The sequence below is a fragment of the Carcharhinus amblyrhynchos genome, chromosome 15, assembly GCF_965287045.1.
Source record: "Carcharhinus amblyrhynchos chromosome 15, sCarAmb.v2.hapA, whole genome shotgun sequence".
NCBI lineage: Eukaryota > Metazoa > Chordata > Chondrichthyes > Carcharhiniformes > Carcharhinidae > Carcharhinus > Carcharhinus amblyrhynchos.
Genome location: NC_137338.1, coordinates 28,099,631 through 28,118,881, shown reverse-complemented (window position 1 = coordinate 28,118,881; position 19,251 = coordinate 28,099,631). Strand labels below are relative to the sequence as shown.

General features: G+C 40.3%; 1 protein-coding gene across 4 annotated transcripts in view; it reads left to right on the top strand.

The window, feature by feature from the left end:
• itsn1 (intersectin 1 (SH3 domain protein)) overlaps nt 1-19,251 on the top strand; it is a 198,043-nt gene that overhangs the window by 79,159 nt on the left and 99,633 nt on the right. For 3 of the 4 annotated variants that reach the window (XM_080203673.1, XM_080203672.1, XM_080203671.1), the window contains exons 13-16: nt 1,679-1,828; nt 1,913-2,053; nt 2,199-2,286; nt 10,330-10,469. In XM_080203673.1, coding sequence (XP_080059799.1) covers nt 1,679-1,828; nt 1,913-2,053; nt 2,199-2,286; nt 10,330-10,469 — 519 coding nt within the window. Of the gene's footprint in view, nt 1-1,678; nt 1,829-1,912; nt 2,054-2,198; nt 2,287-10,329; nt 10,470-14,477; nt 14,559-18,669; nt 18,685-19,251 lie in introns of all 4 variants that reach the window. The other variant, XM_080203670.1, reaches the window with a different exon arrangement.

Genomic DNA, 19,251 nt, shown 5'->3' with positions numbered 1-19,251 from the left:
TGCTCCTCAGCCCCTGGGACCTCCACTTGCTCATGGTTCCTAGCCATTAACTCCTCATTTTCCCTGACCAGAAACGCATCCTCTAAGCGCACCTCTAGTTGCCTGACCCGGGCCCTCAAGTGCTGCAGCTCTAAACACTTAACGCAGATGTGGGTTTTCGGGAGACGTGATGCCTCCAAGAACTCCCACGTGTGGCACCTAACACGGCTTATGCTCCTCCCCATAGCCCCTGCCATGTCCCAACCTCCCTTGGGTTTGTATGTGCCGAAACGCAACACGGGAAAGATAGAAACTGCAACTCACCTCATCTAAGCCTGCTCTTGCCTAAGCCCAGCGCGCCAAAGCCCTTATAACTCTCACTCAGCTCCCCACTCACTCCGCTGCCCGCTCCCAACGCTGCCCACTGTCTATCACTACCTTCTTTTTATACCCCCCGCTCCCCCTTCCCAACTATCCCCTCGCCTAACTTCCGGCATGGAAGTAAAATGCACAGACAGAAACCCCGCGAACCGGAAGTGCAGTCAGAAAGCGTTTTAAAGTAAATCCAACACTCACCAAGTTTAAGTCACGGGTGGATAGATTTCTGATCGATATGGGAATTAAGGGTTATGGAAAGCAGGTGGGTAAGTGGAACTGATCCGCTTCAGATCAGCCATGATCTTATTGAATGGCGGGGCAGGTTCGAAGGGCTCGATGGCCTACTCCTGCTGCTATTTCTTATGTTCTTAGTGATCTTTCTTATGGTCTTATAGTTTTGAAAATATTTCACTTCGTGAGCCTGCACTTGAACAAATGGCAGGTCAGCCAGTATTTGGTTTTTAAAAAAGTTGTATTTGCATGTATTTTCATTATTGTATAGACTAAACACTATTACAGTACACCACATGGTAATGGGTGGCAAGGTCGCACAGTGGTTAGCACTGCTGCCTGATAGCACCAGGGACCCAGGTTCAATTCCAGCCTTGGGTGACTGTCAATGTAGAGTTTGCATCCTCCCCATGTTTCCTCCGGATGCTCCGATTTCCTCCCACAGTCCAAAAATGTGTAATTTAGGTAGATTGGCCATGCTAAATTGTCCCTTTGTGTCCAAGGATGTGTAGTTTAGTGGGATTAGTGGAGTGAATATGTGAAATTATAGGGATAGATTTGGGTAAGATGCTCTCTGAGAATCAGTGCAGACTTGATGGGCCAAATGGCCACCTTCTGCACTGTTGAGATTCTAAGAATTATGATGAGGCATATCTGTAGGTACTGTCCTGAGGGCATGCTTTGTGTAAAAATTTTAAATCATTGTGTATGAACCCTATGAATTTTTTTCTGGGGATGATAGATTTGAGTTTGGAAAATTTAGCTCAATTGGGATATGAGCTACCACTGGTGTGGCTCAAAAGAAAGAAAATATTTGAGACTGATTGTAAATGGGTCACTTCCTCTTCTGCTTACATTAGAAGTTGCACATTATATACCCAAGCAGAAAGTGCTTAAAATGCTACAGATTTGAAGTCATTAATTAGGATTAATGATCTGTGATGTTTGTGACATTGGACAAGGTGCTGTGAAGGGAGAATAAATGTGTCATATTTGTATCTCTAATTGATATCAATTGTGCCACATTTATTGAAGAATAATTTCAGGGTCGTTGTTATTTGCCACATTACACAATCTGTTTTGAATGCAGGCAGCCAAACGTGAACTTGAAAGACAGCGACAACTAGAATGGGAGCGGAATCGTCGACAGGAGCTGTTGAACCAACGCAACAAAGAGCAAGAAGACATTGTAGCCTTGAAAGCAAGAAAAAAGACCTTGGAGTTCGAACTTGAAGCCCTTGTGAGTTCATACGTCAGCATATCTATCGGTTATTTAGCAGTGGAGACTCTTTATTTGACAGGTGTTTTATTTTTCTCCTGTTAGAATGATAAAAAGAATCAGTTGGAAGGCAAACTACAAGACATACGATTTCGTCTTTCCACACAGAGGCATGAGATTGAGCATACAAATCAGACACGGGAATTACGAATTTCAGAAATCACGCATCTGCAGCAACAGTTGCAGGTTGGTTTTTAAGTGATGTAAAAGTTTGAGTGATCAGCATACCACTTCTTGGAAATAAAATCCACCAACTGAACAATAGGTTGATGTCCAGCCATGGCAAAATGTACCTTTAGATGTGCTAACTATTTTTTTGTCTGACTTGTAGGAATTTCAACAGCTGCTCAGTCGACTGATTCCAGAAAAACAGTCTCTGAATGATAAATTGAAGCAGGTCCAACAGAACAGCCTACATAGTAAGGATTGTTTTTGCATTAGAATACTTAGTAACTTTCAAAAACTGTCTGTATACACCAGAATGGATTTGGTATGTTATTTAATATTATATCAGAATTTGAACAAGATACAACAATTCCTCATTTTTCATCTGTGCTTTAAGTTGTCTTAAAGTCACTTTTGTTTTAGGTTTTTCCCCAATTTTAGCCAGGATTTCCGTTTCAGAATTGTTTGGTGCCACCACCTTCCTTGCACCGTCGTGATGTGTCGTCATCAGTGTCAGTTCCCTTCATGTAATGTTCAGGTCCTGTGACCCAATTGATGTTATTGCGCTGCATTTTTGGCAACATCAATATTTTTTGGAAACAAAAACCCAAAGGCATCAAAGTCAGTGTTGTTTATTTTCAAGCAAATAAAACTGGATTTAAATTTGATTCAAGTTTTGGAGTTTCAGGAGCACCTGCTATAGATAAGGCTGGTGCTGCAAAGAAAGTAAGAAAGGCCATCAGCCTGCAGTGAAATTGGATATTTTAAAACCTCTTGAGGCTAGTGAGTGTTATCTAATTTGAATTCATTTTATCTTTAGTGATTTATTTTATTTTGGGAGATATTTTATCTAAGAATGCACAGTGCTGCTCAAGTTTGGTACAGTATTTCAACCTGTACATTTTGTTTTCGGGTGAGAAATGTCTGATGGGATCAAGCCCCAGCTTTAACATTGATTCCTATGGAACTCATGATTTGCCTGAAGTAGCTTCACTTGTGCAATTTCCAGGAATGCAATCACAACTTAATAAGGGCTTCTTGTATGGCAGCACAGAACATACTTAATTTGCAGTAGTGTCCAAACTGGAAAACTGCACTTTCTCTGAACTAGATTAATTTCGCCATTTGACCACTGACTTTTCCATTCTGTATATTTTTTGTTATTGGTGTCCTCTAAGAATTCTCCATCATCTCTACTTAACTCTGAAATGTACCTGAAACCAGTGACCAGCTAAAGTCAAAAGCAAAATATTGGGGATGCTAGAAATCTGAAGTTAAATAAACATGATGTAGGGTGTACTCAGCAAGTTGGCCAATATTTGTGAAGACAGAAATAGATTTGATGTTTCAGATTGTTGATCTTGCATCGGAACTGAAATGTTATACTATCAACGTAAGCCAAATTACTCAATGAAATGTCAGGTTTTTTTGCATGTAGCAGTAATGGACCTGCGTAGCATTTTAAGAACTCTTGTCAATGTTTACAATAAAGCTATATTTAACCTTTTTATTCTTCCGAATTTTTCTTGCATCTTATCCTTTGACTACTCAATATTTTGGAAATACAGCTGAATTCAATCACTTCCTAATTTACAAAATTTTTGTTGTGATGTTCTTTGCAAACAAAGTGGAATTTGTGATTTAAAAATACATAAAATGGTGGGCATTGCATGGGATTGCAACAAGTTTGTAGCTGTTAACATTTAATACCCTTTGACATTTCAAGTACTTTGTGATTTGTAATTTACTTAGTTTTTGTCAACATGAAAGTGGTTAAATTGGAAGGTACATTAATTGACATTTTTATGATAGATTAATGAGGGCAGTTTATAGAGGCAACTTTGAATTTGTACTGTAAAAATACTAATCGTTGAAACTTGCATACATCTACATACAAATGTGCAACATGCTGGCGTTCTTTAGGTGACCCTGTTTGCGATGGTACTTGAAACAAGGTCGGAAAGTTCAAAAACCACCATTGCAAGTTTAGTGAATTCAATGAATCCAATAATTTGTTGCTTGATAAGGGTGGCACAGTGATTAGCAGTGCTGCCTCACAGTGCCATGGACCTGGGCTCAATTTGTGGGTCACTGTGGAGTTTGCACGTTCTCCCATGTCTGTGTGGGTTTCCTCCCACAGCCCAAAGATTAGGTGGAGTGGCCATGCTAAATTGCCCCTTAGTGTCAGGGGGACGAGCTAGGTTGAATACATGGGATTATGGGGATAGGGCCTGGTTGATGGTTGGTGCAGACTCAATAGGCTGAATGGTCTCCTTCTGCACTGTAGGGGATTCTATGATTTTTTATGAGAAATATCAATGAAAACTGCTGGATTGTCATTTAAGAAAATGATTCTCTAATACGCTTCAGGGAATGGGGCTATACCCAGTCATTTCAGTCCTCTGTGGTTGACATTTAATGTGCCACAATATATGTGATATCAAAAGCTGTTATAATGCTATCCATGTCTATTACTGCAATGTGCAAAAAATCTGACATTTCACTGAGTAATTGGTTGAAGTTGAGAGTATTAACAATTCAGTTCTGATGCAAGATCATCAACCTGAAACATCAAATACATTTCTCTCTCCAGAGATATTGGCCAACTTGCTGAGTATGCCCCGCATCATGTTTCATTTAAATTCAGATTGCTAGCATCCCCACTATTTTGCTTTCCCGTTATTGCTCAATCAAAGAGAATTTTTAAAAACTGTACTTCGAAATAGTATGAAAGGGATTAAGATCACATTTATATTTCTGGAAGAAAATGTATTCGTTTTGTTCTGGATGAACTGACTGCAGCATTCTTAACTGTAAATTGAAAAGACCGAGGACAATGGTAACTGTCAGATATCAGTTGACTTGGGTGATTGTATTCAGTGACAAGCATCTTGGTGTGTTTTCAAAGGTTGCCTTCATTCATTATTGATAAACGACCATCTGCTCTAGTGCATCTGATAGCAGTCATTTGACATTTTGTCCCCATCTTAAGTTTTCACAAGCCACCTGACAGATAATTGAGTAGACCCCAGCTTGGGTTAGTGCATTTGCCTCAAATCAGTTGCAGTATCATTGAATAGTACAGCACAGAAGGTGGTCATTCAAACCATTGAATCCATGCCAGCTTTGTTGAAGAGCAGTGCAGTTTGTCCCACTACCTTGCTGTTTTCTCTATATCCCTGCAGTTTCTTTCATCTCCCAGCAATTATCCAATTTACTTTTGAAAGCTCTTTGAATGTAGCTTAACTGGAACCTACCATGTGGCAGATGGCCTATCAGAGTCTCCATCTTAGATTTTCTCAGCCAATCTTAATGAAAAGTAATTGAGTATATCTCTTAACTAATAGTGAGAAAGTATCAGCTAGCCAAAGGAGTAAGGCAATAAGTGGGTTTCTGGGGTTTTATCTGAGTTTTCTGAATGAAATATAATTTTGCAGAATACTTGGAATGAGAAACAGGATAATGATAAATTTTGAGGACACAGATAAGATGTTGGAACAGGGTGGCAAAGTGTTAAGTAATTCATTTTAAGTAGGAAGAATGTGTAGAGGTAATATAAAGGATATGATTCAAAGGGGATGAACCCCTAAGCTAGTCCCAGTTGCCCACATTTGGCCATATCCCTCCCTACCGATCGTATCCATGTAACTATCTGAATGTTTTTAAAAGATAAAATTGTACCTGCCTCTACCACTACTTCTGGCAGCTTGTTCCAGACACTCACCACCCTCTGTGTGGAAAGTATTGCCCCCGGACCCTTTTGTGTATCTCCCCATTTTGTAAGACAATGGCCCATAACATCCTGGTTCCTCGGCATTGGGTGGCCCAGTGGTTAGCACTGCTGCCTCATAGCGCCGGGTTTGATTCCCGGCTTGGGGCGCTGTCTGTAAGGAGAACAAAGAACAAAACAGGCCCTTTGGCCCAACGAGCCTGCGCCGCCATTTTAACACCGTCTAATATCTGTGTTATACCCCTCCACCCATGACCCTTATCTATTGTTTTATGGCCATCCACATTGAGGGAAACTAATTTGGGGACAATTTATTACTGCCAATCAGCCTAATAGCACATCTTTGGGGTATGGGAGGAAACCGGAGAAAACCCACGCAAGCACGGGGAGAATGCGCAAACTCCCACAGACACTGGCCCAAATCCATGTGTCTGCACAGCAAACAGTGATAGTCACTGAGCTGTCGTCTTGCCCAGCATCTGGTCCAGTTTAAGCGCACACACTAACGACATGAAGCACTAGGCCAATCTCAAACAACCAAGAGAAGCCCAAGTACAACCCATTGTGTGTATGCCCCTCGTTGGGCAACAAGGCGGACCGACTTAAAACCTGTGAATGAAAAAGAGAAAAAACATTATTATCATACCATATCCATTTACCTTACCAGGGACGCCCCAGTGCTAATGAACCTTATTTAAAACAACCTCCTATATCCACCCGTCTCCAACCCACTCATGTGCCTGTCTAAGTTACTCTTAAACATCTCTAGCGTGCTTGCCTCCACCACCTTACTTGGCAGAGCATTCCATACCCCCGCTACCCTCTGTGTGAAAAACCTCCCTCTAATATCTATTATATCTCTCGCCCCTCACCTTAAGCCTATGGCCCCTCGTACTATGTGTCTCTACCATAGGAAATAGCTTACTTCTGTTTACTCTATCTATACCCGTCATAATCTAATATACCTCTATTAGATCCCCCCTCAGTCGCCGTCTTTCAAGGGAAAAAAGCCCCAATTTCTTCAATCTCTCCTCATAACCCAGTCCTTCCATACCAGGCAACATCCTGGTAAACCTCCTCTGCACTCTCTACAGAGTCTCCGTCCTTCTGGTAGTAAGGCGACCAGAACTGGACGCAGTACTCCAAATGCGGCCTAACCAACGTTCTATACAACTGCTACATTAGACTCCAGCTCTTATATTCTATACGCCTTCCTATAAAGGCTAACATATCATAGGCTTTCTTCACAACCTTCTCCCCTTGTACTGCCATCTTCAAAGACTTGTGCACTTGCACCAGGTCTCGCTGCGATTCTATACTCCTTATGGGCTTACCCTTAATTGTATAACTCCCCCCTACGTTATTCCGGCCAAAATGCATCACCTCACATTTATCCGGATTAAACTCCATTTGCCATGTATCTGCCCAATATACCAGCCTATCAATATCCCGTTGTATTGCCAGACACTGCTCCTCACTGCCTGCCAATCCAGCCATCTTGGTGTCATCAGCAAATTTGCTGATCACACCACTTACTCCCTCTTCCAAGTCATTTATATACACTGCAAAGAGAAGAGGTCCCAGTACTGAGCCCTGCGGCACACCACTAGTGACAGACCTCCAGCTAGAAAAGGACCCCTCCACTACTACTCTGTCCCCTCTTTGCAAGCCAGTTCTCAACCCATCTAGATACCTGGCCATGTATCCCATGAGCCTTAATCTTTTCTACCAACCTACCATGAGGGACTTTGTCAAACGCCTTACTGAAATCCATATAAACAACATCAACAGCTCGTCCTTCGTCGACCGTTTTTATCACCTCCTCAAAAAATTCTACCAGATTTGTAAGGCAAGACTTCCCCTTTACAAAGCCATGCTGCGTATCCTTAATCAGATCGCAACGCTCTAAGTGCTCATACATCCTATCCATAAGAATCCTTTCCATCAACTTGCCTACCACTGACGTTAAACTCACCGGCCTATAGTTACCTGGGTTATCCCTCCTATCCTTTTTAAACAACGGTACCACATAAGCTATCCTCCAGTCCTCTGGGACCTCACCTGTGTCCAAAGAAGAGACAAAGATTTGCGTTAGAGGCCCAGCAATCTCATCCCTCGCCTCCCTAAGCAGCCTAGGATAAATGCCATCGGGCCCTGAAGATTTATCAGTTTTAGTGCTACCTAAAAGCCCTAATACTACTTCCCTCGTAATCGATAGATCCTTCAATTGGTCTACTGCTCCCTCGATGACCGTACCAGACATCAAGCCCCTCTCCTTTGTGACGACGCAAAGTATTCACTTCAGGATCTCCCCCATTCCCTCAGACTCCACGCACAATTCCCCTCATCTGTCCCTGAGAGGACTGATTTTACCCCTAGCCACCCTTTTGCTCCTAACATAGGAGTAAAATGCCTTTGGATTTTCCTTAATCCTACCTGCCAAAGCCATCTCATGCCCCCTTTTTGCCCTCCTAATTCCCCTTTTGAGATCCCTCCTACTCTCTCTGTACTCCTCCAACGCTCTCTCCGTTCCCAGCTGCTTAGACCTGACATACGCCTCTCGTTTCTTCCTAACCAGGTCTTCTATATCTTTACTAATTCACAGCTCTCTAATCCTACCTTTCCCATTCTTCCTCCTAACCGGCACATGCCTTTCCTGCACACATTGCAGTTTTCCCTTGAAAGGCTCCCACATGCCTAACGTGGACTTGCCCTCCAACAGCCTATCCCAGTCTGTTTCCCTAAGCTCCTGCCTAATCCGGCTGTATCTAGCCTTCCCCCAATTTAGCACCCTCCCCTTAGGACAGCACACATCTTTTTCCATTCGTATCCTAAAGTAGACAGAGTTGTGGTCACTCTTAGCCACATGGTCATCTACTGCAACCTGAACCACCTGACCTGGCTCATTGCCCAGAACTAAATCCAGTATAGCCCCTCTCTAGTGGGGCTATCTACATACTGCTGCAAGGATCCTTCCAATACACATCTTACAAATTCTTCCTGTCCGAACCCCCAACTGCACGTTCTCCCTGTGTCTGCATGGGTTTCCTCTGGATGCTCTGGTTTCCTTTCACGTCATTAAAGATGTACTGGTTAGGTGCATTAAAGACATCGGAATGTAGCGACGAGGGGAATTTCACAATAAATTCATTGCAGTGTTAATGTAAGTCTTACTTGTGACTAATAAATAAACTTCAATGTAACCCCGCTCACCTTAAACCTTTGTCCTCTAGTTTTAGACTCCCCTACTTTGGGAAAAGATATTGACAATTTAGCTGATCTGTGCCCATCATTATTTTATAGACTGTATAAGATCACCCCTCAGATTCCTACACTCCAGAGGAAGAAGTCCCAGTCTATTCAGTCTCTCTTTATAACTCAAGCCATCAAGTCCCGGTAGCATCCTAGCAAATCTTTTCTGCACTCTTTTTCTAGTTTAATAATATCCTTTCTATAATAGGGTGACCAGAACTGTACACAGTATTCCAAGTGTGGCCTTACCAATGTCTTGTACAACTTCAACAAGACGTCCCAACTCCTGTATTCAGTGTTCTGACCAATGAAACCAAGCATGCTTCACTACCCTGTCCACCTGTGACTCCACTTTCAAGGAGGTATGAACCTGTCCTCTATCTCTTTGTTCTGTAACTCTCCCCAATGCCCTACCATTAACTGAGTAAATCCTGCCTTGGTTCAATCTACCAAAATGCATCACCTCACAATGATCAAATTTAAACTCCCTCTGCCATTCATCAGCCTACTGGCCCAGTTGATCAAAATCCCATTGCAGTTGGAGATAACTTTCTTCCCTGTCCACTTTGCCACCAATATGTGTGTCATCTGCAAACTTACTATCATGCAATGCCGAAGACCGTACTGAAGGTAGAATAAATAAAAAAAGAATTGGATAATTATCTGAAACAAGGAAAGTTGCAGTTTACAGGGGACTAGATCAGTTGCTCTTGTAAAGAGCTGGCATGTGCATAATGGTTCTTCTGTACTATAACCATTCTTCAATTAGAGGATGTATGCAACATCTTTGTATATATTTAAAGAAGAGAAATACATTTGTTGGTTAAATTTATCCTCTGTGAAGTAACCTAGGTCCACTGAGGAAGTGACTGGACATGACACACGTCCAATCGTTTTAGGGAGATAGGAAATTCAGTGTAGCAGGACATATTATTTTTCAGGAGCTGGATTTGAAATTTCTACTTCTGTCTATCTGTTTGCCTCAATATTGGACATGAATGGAAACAACGGATTAATGAGGGCAAGAGGTCTAATGGGACTGACTGGTGATGCAAATCCTAGAAACTATATCTGGCAATCGCAACCAATAAACAAGTTTTGAATATATACTTTCTTCAGAATTCCTACCCTTCTGCCCTGTTTCTAACACATTTTGTGGTTGATTTTGTATTTTTATTGTGAATATAATTTTTCTTAAAATGAGATGTATGGGAATCTTGCCAGATGAGTTATTACTTTGTACTTAAGTCTTTGAACACTTATTACCACTGATCAAGCTGTCAACTTGTAGAACAGTATTTTTTTTAATTAACAGGAGACACTATTCTTACTGTTAAAAAGTCTTTGGAAAACAAAGAGTTGACGAGACAACATCTTCGTGACCAACTAGATGAAGTTGAGAAAGAGACGAGGGCTAAACTCCAGGAGATAGATATCTTCAATAATCAGTTGAAGGTAACACCAAGGTTTTATTTTTCCCTTTTTGCCCATCTTAAAAGCTGGTCTCTGTTGCGTGCACCACCGTCAGGGGACTGACTGTCAAGCCCTCCACAAGTGCCATACTCTGTACTTGGATTCCGTACTGTGGTCGGATTCTGCACCGACATCTCTTCCATTTGGTGATTCTTTACACAGTTTAAGAAAGAATTGGTAAATTGCACTTGATTATGAAAGGTGAGTTTCAGCAATATGCCTGGGACTCGAATGCATGAACCATTGACTTCTAATGGTTTGAGTTTGTCTGCTCGAGTGAGTTTGTTTTTTCGTTAAATGAATCGCCCAATTATTCACATTTACAATTCATTCTGACAGTTTTATTTCTTTTCAGCATGCTCGCCTTGACTATTGCAGTTAATATCCTTGTTTTGTATTTCTATTTCTTGTTTCGGTCATTTCTATTTCCTCTAGATTTGTTGTGAATTTATCACTTCCTGATGAAGAACAATATCATAGAATGGTTACAGCATAGGAGGCAGTTGTTCTGCCTGTTGTCTGTGCTAGCACTGTGAAGGAGCAATTAACCTGGTGCTACACTCCTTTCTCCCCATAGCCTGGCACATTCTTCCTTTTCAGATATATTAAAGTAATGAATTTAAATTAAATCCACTTACTCCTTGGTAATGAAGTCCAAATTAAAATTGGATTAACTTTTGGTCAGTTAGATTGTGTTAACTCTGTTACAGAAATATTGCAAGATGCCATTGTTTTTTTTTCCTTTCACATTGGGTAAACTACCATGAATGCGAATGCTGGGAAAATTTACCTGGTTTTCATCTGTTGCCAATATTGTTACAAAGCATAGATTAATACACTGTTGACAATATTACATGTGTAGTAACATGATCATGCCCAAAAGTGATGTAGTCTCAAGAGTCATGTAGGGCTGAACCTGGGTTTTTTGAAGTTTCTATTTATGCTTTAGGAAAGATGTTACTTTATCACAGTTCTGCCTAATCTGATTTATCTCAGCCAATTGTATAATGTTACTGAGCTACTGGAGGAGCTGGGAGCAAATACTGATCCTTGAATACTGGTGTACCTATCTATTTCACTACTTGTACTATTTAAGTGCCATGTGGCCGTTTCAATAAACTGATTATGGGTAGAAATGTTAGTGGTTAGATTTATCCTTAACCTAATCTCAAACCCTTGAGATAAAGGAACATATGGTACAAACTGGGAGGAAATTGCACGTCGCCTAGCAGAAATATTTGAATCATCGATAATCACAGGTGAGGTGCCTGAAGATTGGAGCGTGGCAAATGTTGTCTTTGTTTAAAAATGGCTGTAGGAAAGAGCCTGGGAACTACAGGCCAGTGAGCCTCACATCTGTGGTGGGTAAGTTGTTGGAAGATACTTTGAGAGACAGGATCTACAGACATTTTAGAGATGCAAAAACTGATTAGGGACATGGCTTTGAGAGTGGAAAATCATGTCTCACAAATTTGAGTTTTTTGAAGGAGTAACCAAGAAGGCAGATGAAGGCAGTGCAATTGATGTTATCAATATGGATTTTAGCAAGACCTTTGACAAGGTACCGCACGGTAGCTTGTTGCATAAGGTTAAATCTCGTGGGATTCAGGGTGAGATAGTTAAATGGATACATAATTGGCTTGAGTTATAGAGAGTTATTATTCAAACTGAAGGCCTGTGACCAGCAGTGTGCCTCAGGGATCAGTGCTGGGTCCACTGTTATTTGTCATTTATATTAAAGATTTGGATGAGAATATAGGAGGCATGGTTAGTAAGTTTGCAGATGACACACACATTAGTGGCATAGTGGACAGTGAAGAAAGTTATCTTGGATTGCAGCGGGATCTTGGTCAGTCATCCCAGTGAGTTGTTGAATGGCAGATGGAATTTAATTTAGACAAATGTGAGGTGATACATTTTGATAGGTTGAACCAGGACAGGAGTTACTCAGTTAATGGTAGGGTGTTGGGGAAAGTTGCAGAACAGAGATTGAGGGGTTCATAGCTCCTTGAAGTGGAGTCACAGGTGGACAGAGTGGTGAAGAAGGCATTCAGCATGCTTGGTTTTATCGGTCAGAATATTGAATATAGGAGTTGGGATATCTTATTAAAGTTGCTCAATACATTGGTAAGACCACACTTGGAATACTATGTACAGTTCTGGTCACCCTATTATAGAAAGGATATTATTAAACTAGAAAGAGTGCAGAAAGGATTTACTCGGATGCTACCGGGACTTGATAGTTTGAGTTATAAGGAGAGGCTAGATTGACTGGGACTTATTTCTCTGGAGCATAGAAGGCTGAGAGATGATCTTCTAGAGGTCTGTGAAATAGAGGGGCACAGATCAGCTAGAAAGCCAATATCTTTTCCCAAAGGTAGGGGAGTCTAAAACTAGAGGGCATAGATTTAAGGTGAGAGGCAAGAGATACAGAAGTGACTGAAGGATCAATTTTTCTCACAGGGTGGTGAGTGTCTGCAACAAGCTGCCAGAGGTGGTAGTAGAGATGGGTACAATTTTGTCTTTTAAAAAGCATTTAGACAGTTTCATGGGTGAGATCGGTATAGAGGGTTATCAGACAAATGTGGGCAATTGGGACTAGCTTAGAGGTTTTAAAAAAAATAAGGGCGGCACGGACAAGTTGGGCTGAAGGGCCTGTTTCCATACCGTAAACCACTATGACTCTGACTCTAAAAGGATTGAGCACAGAGTTAACCAAATATGGTGGATGATGTGAAACCCCCAACATTTTGCTACAGTAAGTGTGGGAGAACTGTTGTAAATGAGTGAATACTGTTTTTGTAACTCATTGTCCTGAAGTGTTTATTGCAGCCCCAAAAACACACCATTGCTGTACAGTTCCCTCACAATTGCTGGGTTAAAATCCCCACTAATAGCATTGTTGATGCACCTAGAGACACATGGACTGCAGCGATTCAAGAAGGCAGCTCACCACTACCACCTTCTCAAAGGCAATTGGAGATGGGCAATAGATGTTGGCATAGCAATCTGTGCGTTCCATGAATGAGCTTTTTTTAAAAAAAAGAATTATTAATGGTCTAGTGGTATTATCGCTAGATTATAAACCAGAAACTCAGCTAATGTTCTTGGGGCTGAGGTTCGAATCCTGCCATGGCAGATGGAACTTGTATTCAATAAAAAAAATCTGGAATTAAGAATCTACTGGTGACCATAAAACCACTGTCAATTGTTGGAAAAACCCATCTGGTGCACTAATGCCCTTTTAGGGAAGGAAATCTGCCATCCTTACCTGGTCTGGCCTACATGTGACTACAGAGCCACAGCAATGTGGTTTACTTTCATCTACCCGCAGGCAAATAGGGATGGGCAATAAATGCTGGCCAGCCAGCGGTGCTCACGAGTAAATGAAATAAACTCACTGATTTGCTGCTGTTTGGGCTGAGGAGCAAGGCGGAACAGTACAACAGTATCACAATTCAAAATTAGAAATACGCATTGGTCCATCAGCATCTGGGTTGCATTTTAAGTGGCAATTCTTTCCTTTTGATATGTTCAATGAAGAAAGGTACTCCTGGCTTTAACTTGCAACCTTGTATGACATGTAAAACTAACCATCAGTTAATTTTAATATAGAGAGTAGACTGCTAATTTGGATTTGGTCACTAAAATTAGATCTCAGTGCAATTTTGTCAAAGGCAATTGGATGATTAATAATTTCAAATGTTTTCATAGCTACTAAATGACTTGTGATATCTCTGTTAAGGACACTTTGACACTTAAACTGATTTAAAATGTAAAGCATGTTTGTGCCATGTGTTTGAAAAATATGTAAGTTGACAGTGTACCATGTTTGGAGTAACCAGCTATTATAGAATTTAATACTGTGCACAGTGCTAATTTACTCTGAATTGAAAGTCTGACTGTGTAGTTATTATTTTGCCATGTTGGAGTCTGTCTTGCTTCAGATGCTTTGTTACTTTGTTAAATCTGAGCGTTTCTTTCTTCTAGTCTGTGGCTGTGGACGATGTTGTGCTGCAGTGCCTGGGCTTCCTCCTGTGCTGCGTGAACCACTTAGACTTCTTTTTAAAGGTTTCTTCCCTAAATGCGCTTCTGCACAGCTGTCGAAATGCATTTCTAAATAGAAGTGTAAAATATCTCCACCATGTGTCATCTGCTAGGTACATACAAAGCTGCAGTTTCCTACTATAAATGTCAGTTATTAAATTGAGCCAAAAATCCCTGCTTATTTGAATCCATGAACAAAATGCAATATCTTTAAGAATTACAACAAATTTATTTTCAGATATCTGACCTATTGTGAACATGTTTCCAAAGGAGGTGCTAATTCCCATCAAAAATACAATGGATGTAAATACCACATATAAAAACTAATTATTTTGTTCAAAGTACAACTTTTTGTGTGGATTGAGTATCCAAAAATGCAAATGAATCATTTGAGGACTTTTACATCTAAGGAAGTAATGTTCGTTTATTTATTTGAAACTCAGTCAGGATTGTGAACAAATCCCTCTAAGATATCAAACTTGGTTTGATACTTTCATGCAGAAAAGTCCCACTTAATGCAGCCAAAAGTGTTTAGGATAACTTAAGTATTAACACCGTCAATTTAAGGCTACACATCAGCACAGTGGTTAGCACTGCTGCCTCACAGCACCATGGACCCAGGTTCGATTCCCAGCTTGGGTCACTGTCTGTGCAGAGCCTGACGTTCTCCATCTGTCTGTGTGGGTTCCTTCGGGTGCTCTGGTTTTCTCCCACTGTCTGAAAGACGTGCTGGTTAGGTGCATCGACCATGCTAAATTCTCCCTCAGTGTACCTGAATAGGTGCTGGAGTGTGGCGACCAGGGGATTTTCACAGCAACTTCATTGCGCTGTTAATGTAAGCCTACTTGTGACACTAATAAATAAAATTTAAAACTTTTAAAGTATTAATACAGCATCTTTATTTGAACAGTCGCACTTTACTCTCCACCATTTCTGAGTGCCTTGAGTAATGCTGAGAGACAATTCTACAAGCACTGCCTGTCATCTGATTTCTTCATTTAGATCATTCACGTCAACCTAGACAGAAGGGGAAACCTTGCATTTTAGTCCTATTCAAGACCTCCACATTCCATATATTTCCCAGCCACTTAACATTTTATGAAGTTCCTTATTGTAACATAGGAAAATGCAGAAACCTGTATGAACACATTAAATGCCCCAAACAGTAATGAGATAAATAACAAGATGATCAGTCTTTGGTATATTATGATAGCACTGTAAAACCATCTTTGGATAATACAATGGGATGTTTTACGTCATCTTTCAACAAAGCATCAGAATGTCTTTTCCAAAAAATGGAACACCGACGATGTTATTCCCTCAGTACTGCACTTAAAAGTTGGATATGCTCAAGTGTTTAGAGTGGAGCTCAAAAAGATGACCACCCAGATCAGAGCCAAGAGTGGCACCATTGAGCTATAGCCAACAGTGCGCAAACTGTATGTGGAGTTTGCACATTCTTCCTGTCCTCCGGATGCTCTGGTTTCCTCCCACAGTCCAAAGATGTGCAGGTTAGATGCATTGACCTTGTTAAATTGATCCTTAATGTCAGGGGGATAGCAGGGTAAATGTGTTAAATTATGGGAATAGGGCCTGGGTGGGATTGTGGTCAGTGTGCCCAGTGTGCTTCCTTCTGTACTGTAGGGATTCTGTGAACAACTAAGAAAGTGTAAACGATTGAAAAAGGATTGCCCCTTTGTTAACAAACGTGTGTAGATAGATTTAATTATTTTCCATTTCCCTGGTCCAAATACTCATCACCACCCTTTTCACAGCTTCTTGCAAGATCAAGCTTTGCACCTTCTGGTGTTTATGGCTTAAATCCACACTGAGCTGGAAGGGTGGATACCTATGTAAAGTTTGCAGTATGGATTTTTGTCTTTTTTCCCCCGCAGCCAGTATAGATTTCAAGAATAACAACCACTGTTGAAATTGAATTTAGAATGAAGTAAAATCAGGAATTGAAATAATTTTGTAATTAGAGTTTAAGAGCAGTACAAGCAAAAGAAGATTAGGTCATTAATGCTGAGCTTAAAGCTGTTGAACCATAGTGACTGAACCCACCAGAATTCTTTGCTACTTTTAGCCTTCCCCTCCCTTATTTGATTTGCATTAAACTTGCAGGAATCTACTTCAGGTAAACAATTTCCATTTGATTGCCTAGTCTTGGATTCCTTGATTGTCGAAGCCCATGGCTAAAATCACCACAACCCGCTTGCACCTCAACTGTTGTTATGGTCCAAATTTCCTGGTCATTTCAATTAATATTAAAGTATAAAATATTTGTGCTTTTGCGATTTCACACTTGTTCTTTGGGCACATTCAATTTGTAAATTTAACTTCTGGCAACTCTAACAGCAGTTAGCTGTAGCGATATTAAAGTCCCAGCCTCAATTTCCTGTCTGCTTTTAGCTATCTGATCTCATTTGGGCCAATAAATTACTCTTAATGAAGTGAGGAAATTCAACCATGATTCCTGCTCTTGATTAACTTTCCAGCAGAGGTCGCTGTATAGTAATGTCGAGATATAGACGAGCCTGAGCCTGAGCCTGAATTTGCCCTTAAGGTTGTGTAGCCTGCTGAATAATTAATCTTGTCGAGGCTCCTGCACGAGTTAATGACTTTGGGAGATAAAGACAAAACTGGAAATAAAATCTGTTCTATTTAGTGGCCCTGTAATTGATGATTAACCAGTCCTGGTGTTTCAGCATTTTCAGTGTTGGCTATTATTGAGCTCATGTTATGATATCAGTTTACTTCTCTGTGCACTATGTATGAGTTTTCATTCTGGCCTGTGGATCAATCTGAATTTTCTATTTAGAAATGCACAGTTCAAGTAGTATTTGGTTTTCGATGTTAGAAGTAAACTTTGTACAGAATTTTGGTAATGACCTTTTTAGTTCATTATTCAATGTACGTAATTTCGTTTTTGCTCAGCTATAGACGTCTAATAAACTAAACTTGATAGCAAAGTATTGGCTGTGGGTAAGTGCTATTGAAGTTGAAGTAATTTTTAGCTACTATGTTGATTTTTGCCTAATGAGGTTCTCTTCACTGTGCTCCTTGTTCCTTTCTTAGTTAGATCACTGACATCTTAACACCCAAACTTAGTTGGTTAATCTGCTCACAATGCAGCAGTTTACTTTAGTTGCTTGATCTTGTGCTTTACTGTGCTTCTATTTTTTAATAATAGCTTCAGAAGGGACTGTATGTAGCATTAAAACTGTAAAACGTATTTTTCTAGTCCCAATATATTTTGGAACTTCATCACAATTCTGCCATAAATTGATAATTCAACTATCTACTTTTGAGAAGGATTTTGTATTGGCCACATTAGGAGGGGTTTGGAGGAAAAAAAGCTAAATTTTCCTTCAGTTCTACCAACAAAGCTAGCATATTTTTTTTGAAGGGCAGGAAAGATTCAGTTCCTGAGAAGAAATTTATTGTGTCTTAGTGCTTTTTATTTACCAGAGTTTCAAGTTGTTTTAGAGGGATTAATTTTCATTTTGCTCCAGTTAATTTTCTGATGCAGTTCTGTTATCTTGTATGTAGGCGTCACTGAGTGATCAGAAGTATCATCATAATTCATAACATCAATAGGGGAAAGGCAAGTCTTTAAATGTAAGAGTATTCTGTTTAATGACCCTCTCCAGTCCTCCATCATATAGATGATTGGTTTAGGGCTTGAAGGTGTACCAGTGTATTCCACAGGAAATATCCCAATCTAGCTTTTTTCCCTCGTGTCAAATTTGTAACTGTTGATAAGCATAGAAACATCAATACAGGCCAAGAAATTTTGCCCACCTGTCCAATTAACTAAGCAAGCACTGTTAAGATCAGAGCTGCTTATTTTCATTGCTACTCGTGGAACTGTACACTAGAGCTTGTCTTCATTTTGCTGCATAGCTGCTTGGAAATTGAAAAATTTCGAGCTTGATGCAAGTGGGGATAAAAGCATTTAACTTGTATGAATTTCAGGATGCATGGGGAAAATATAGAACTATTGGGCAGTAACCTCTTTTGAATGTGCATAATGCAAACTAAAAATGTATGCGGAATCTTGACAAGAAAGTAGTTTGATCTCATGTTGTTTCCTCTTTATTCATTTGATATTTTCTTCTTCCTTACTTCCCAGCCCCCTACAGTTTTTGTAAGTTTGAAAGAAGTTCCTCTTGTGATGCTGTTGCTCAGTAACTATTGCATTTAATCTTTCCATCAGCTCCCTTGTTTGAAGTGTGCACATGGTGTTGCCTGTAAATTGGCCATGGCAGCGAATGGAGTGATATTTTGCAGTTTCAAATACTTCCACACTTAGCTTATGCTACCCGCATCCCTTGTGTGTTGCGCGGATTCTATATTTGCAACGTTAAAATATAGTTTTATGCATTAAACATTTGATTGAATACACATTTTTTAAGCAATAACTTTTTAAAAAAATAAGCTATTAATCTTTTTGTTTGCCTTCAAAGGCAATTCTGCTTAAAAGTAAAATTTTCATTGCATGACTTAATCCTTTCATAATGGTGCACATAGCTAGTTGAATCATTAATACCTTCCAAGAAGAGGCCATAGGAAACAAACCCTTTCACTGATGGCAGTATAGTTGCAGATACTCTGATTTGGTTTGTCATACCTGTATCACGGATGTATTCCATTCCTAACTTCTAATGTACAATTGGCTGTGTTTTTAACATCCTCTTACCTTAGTTTTGGGGGT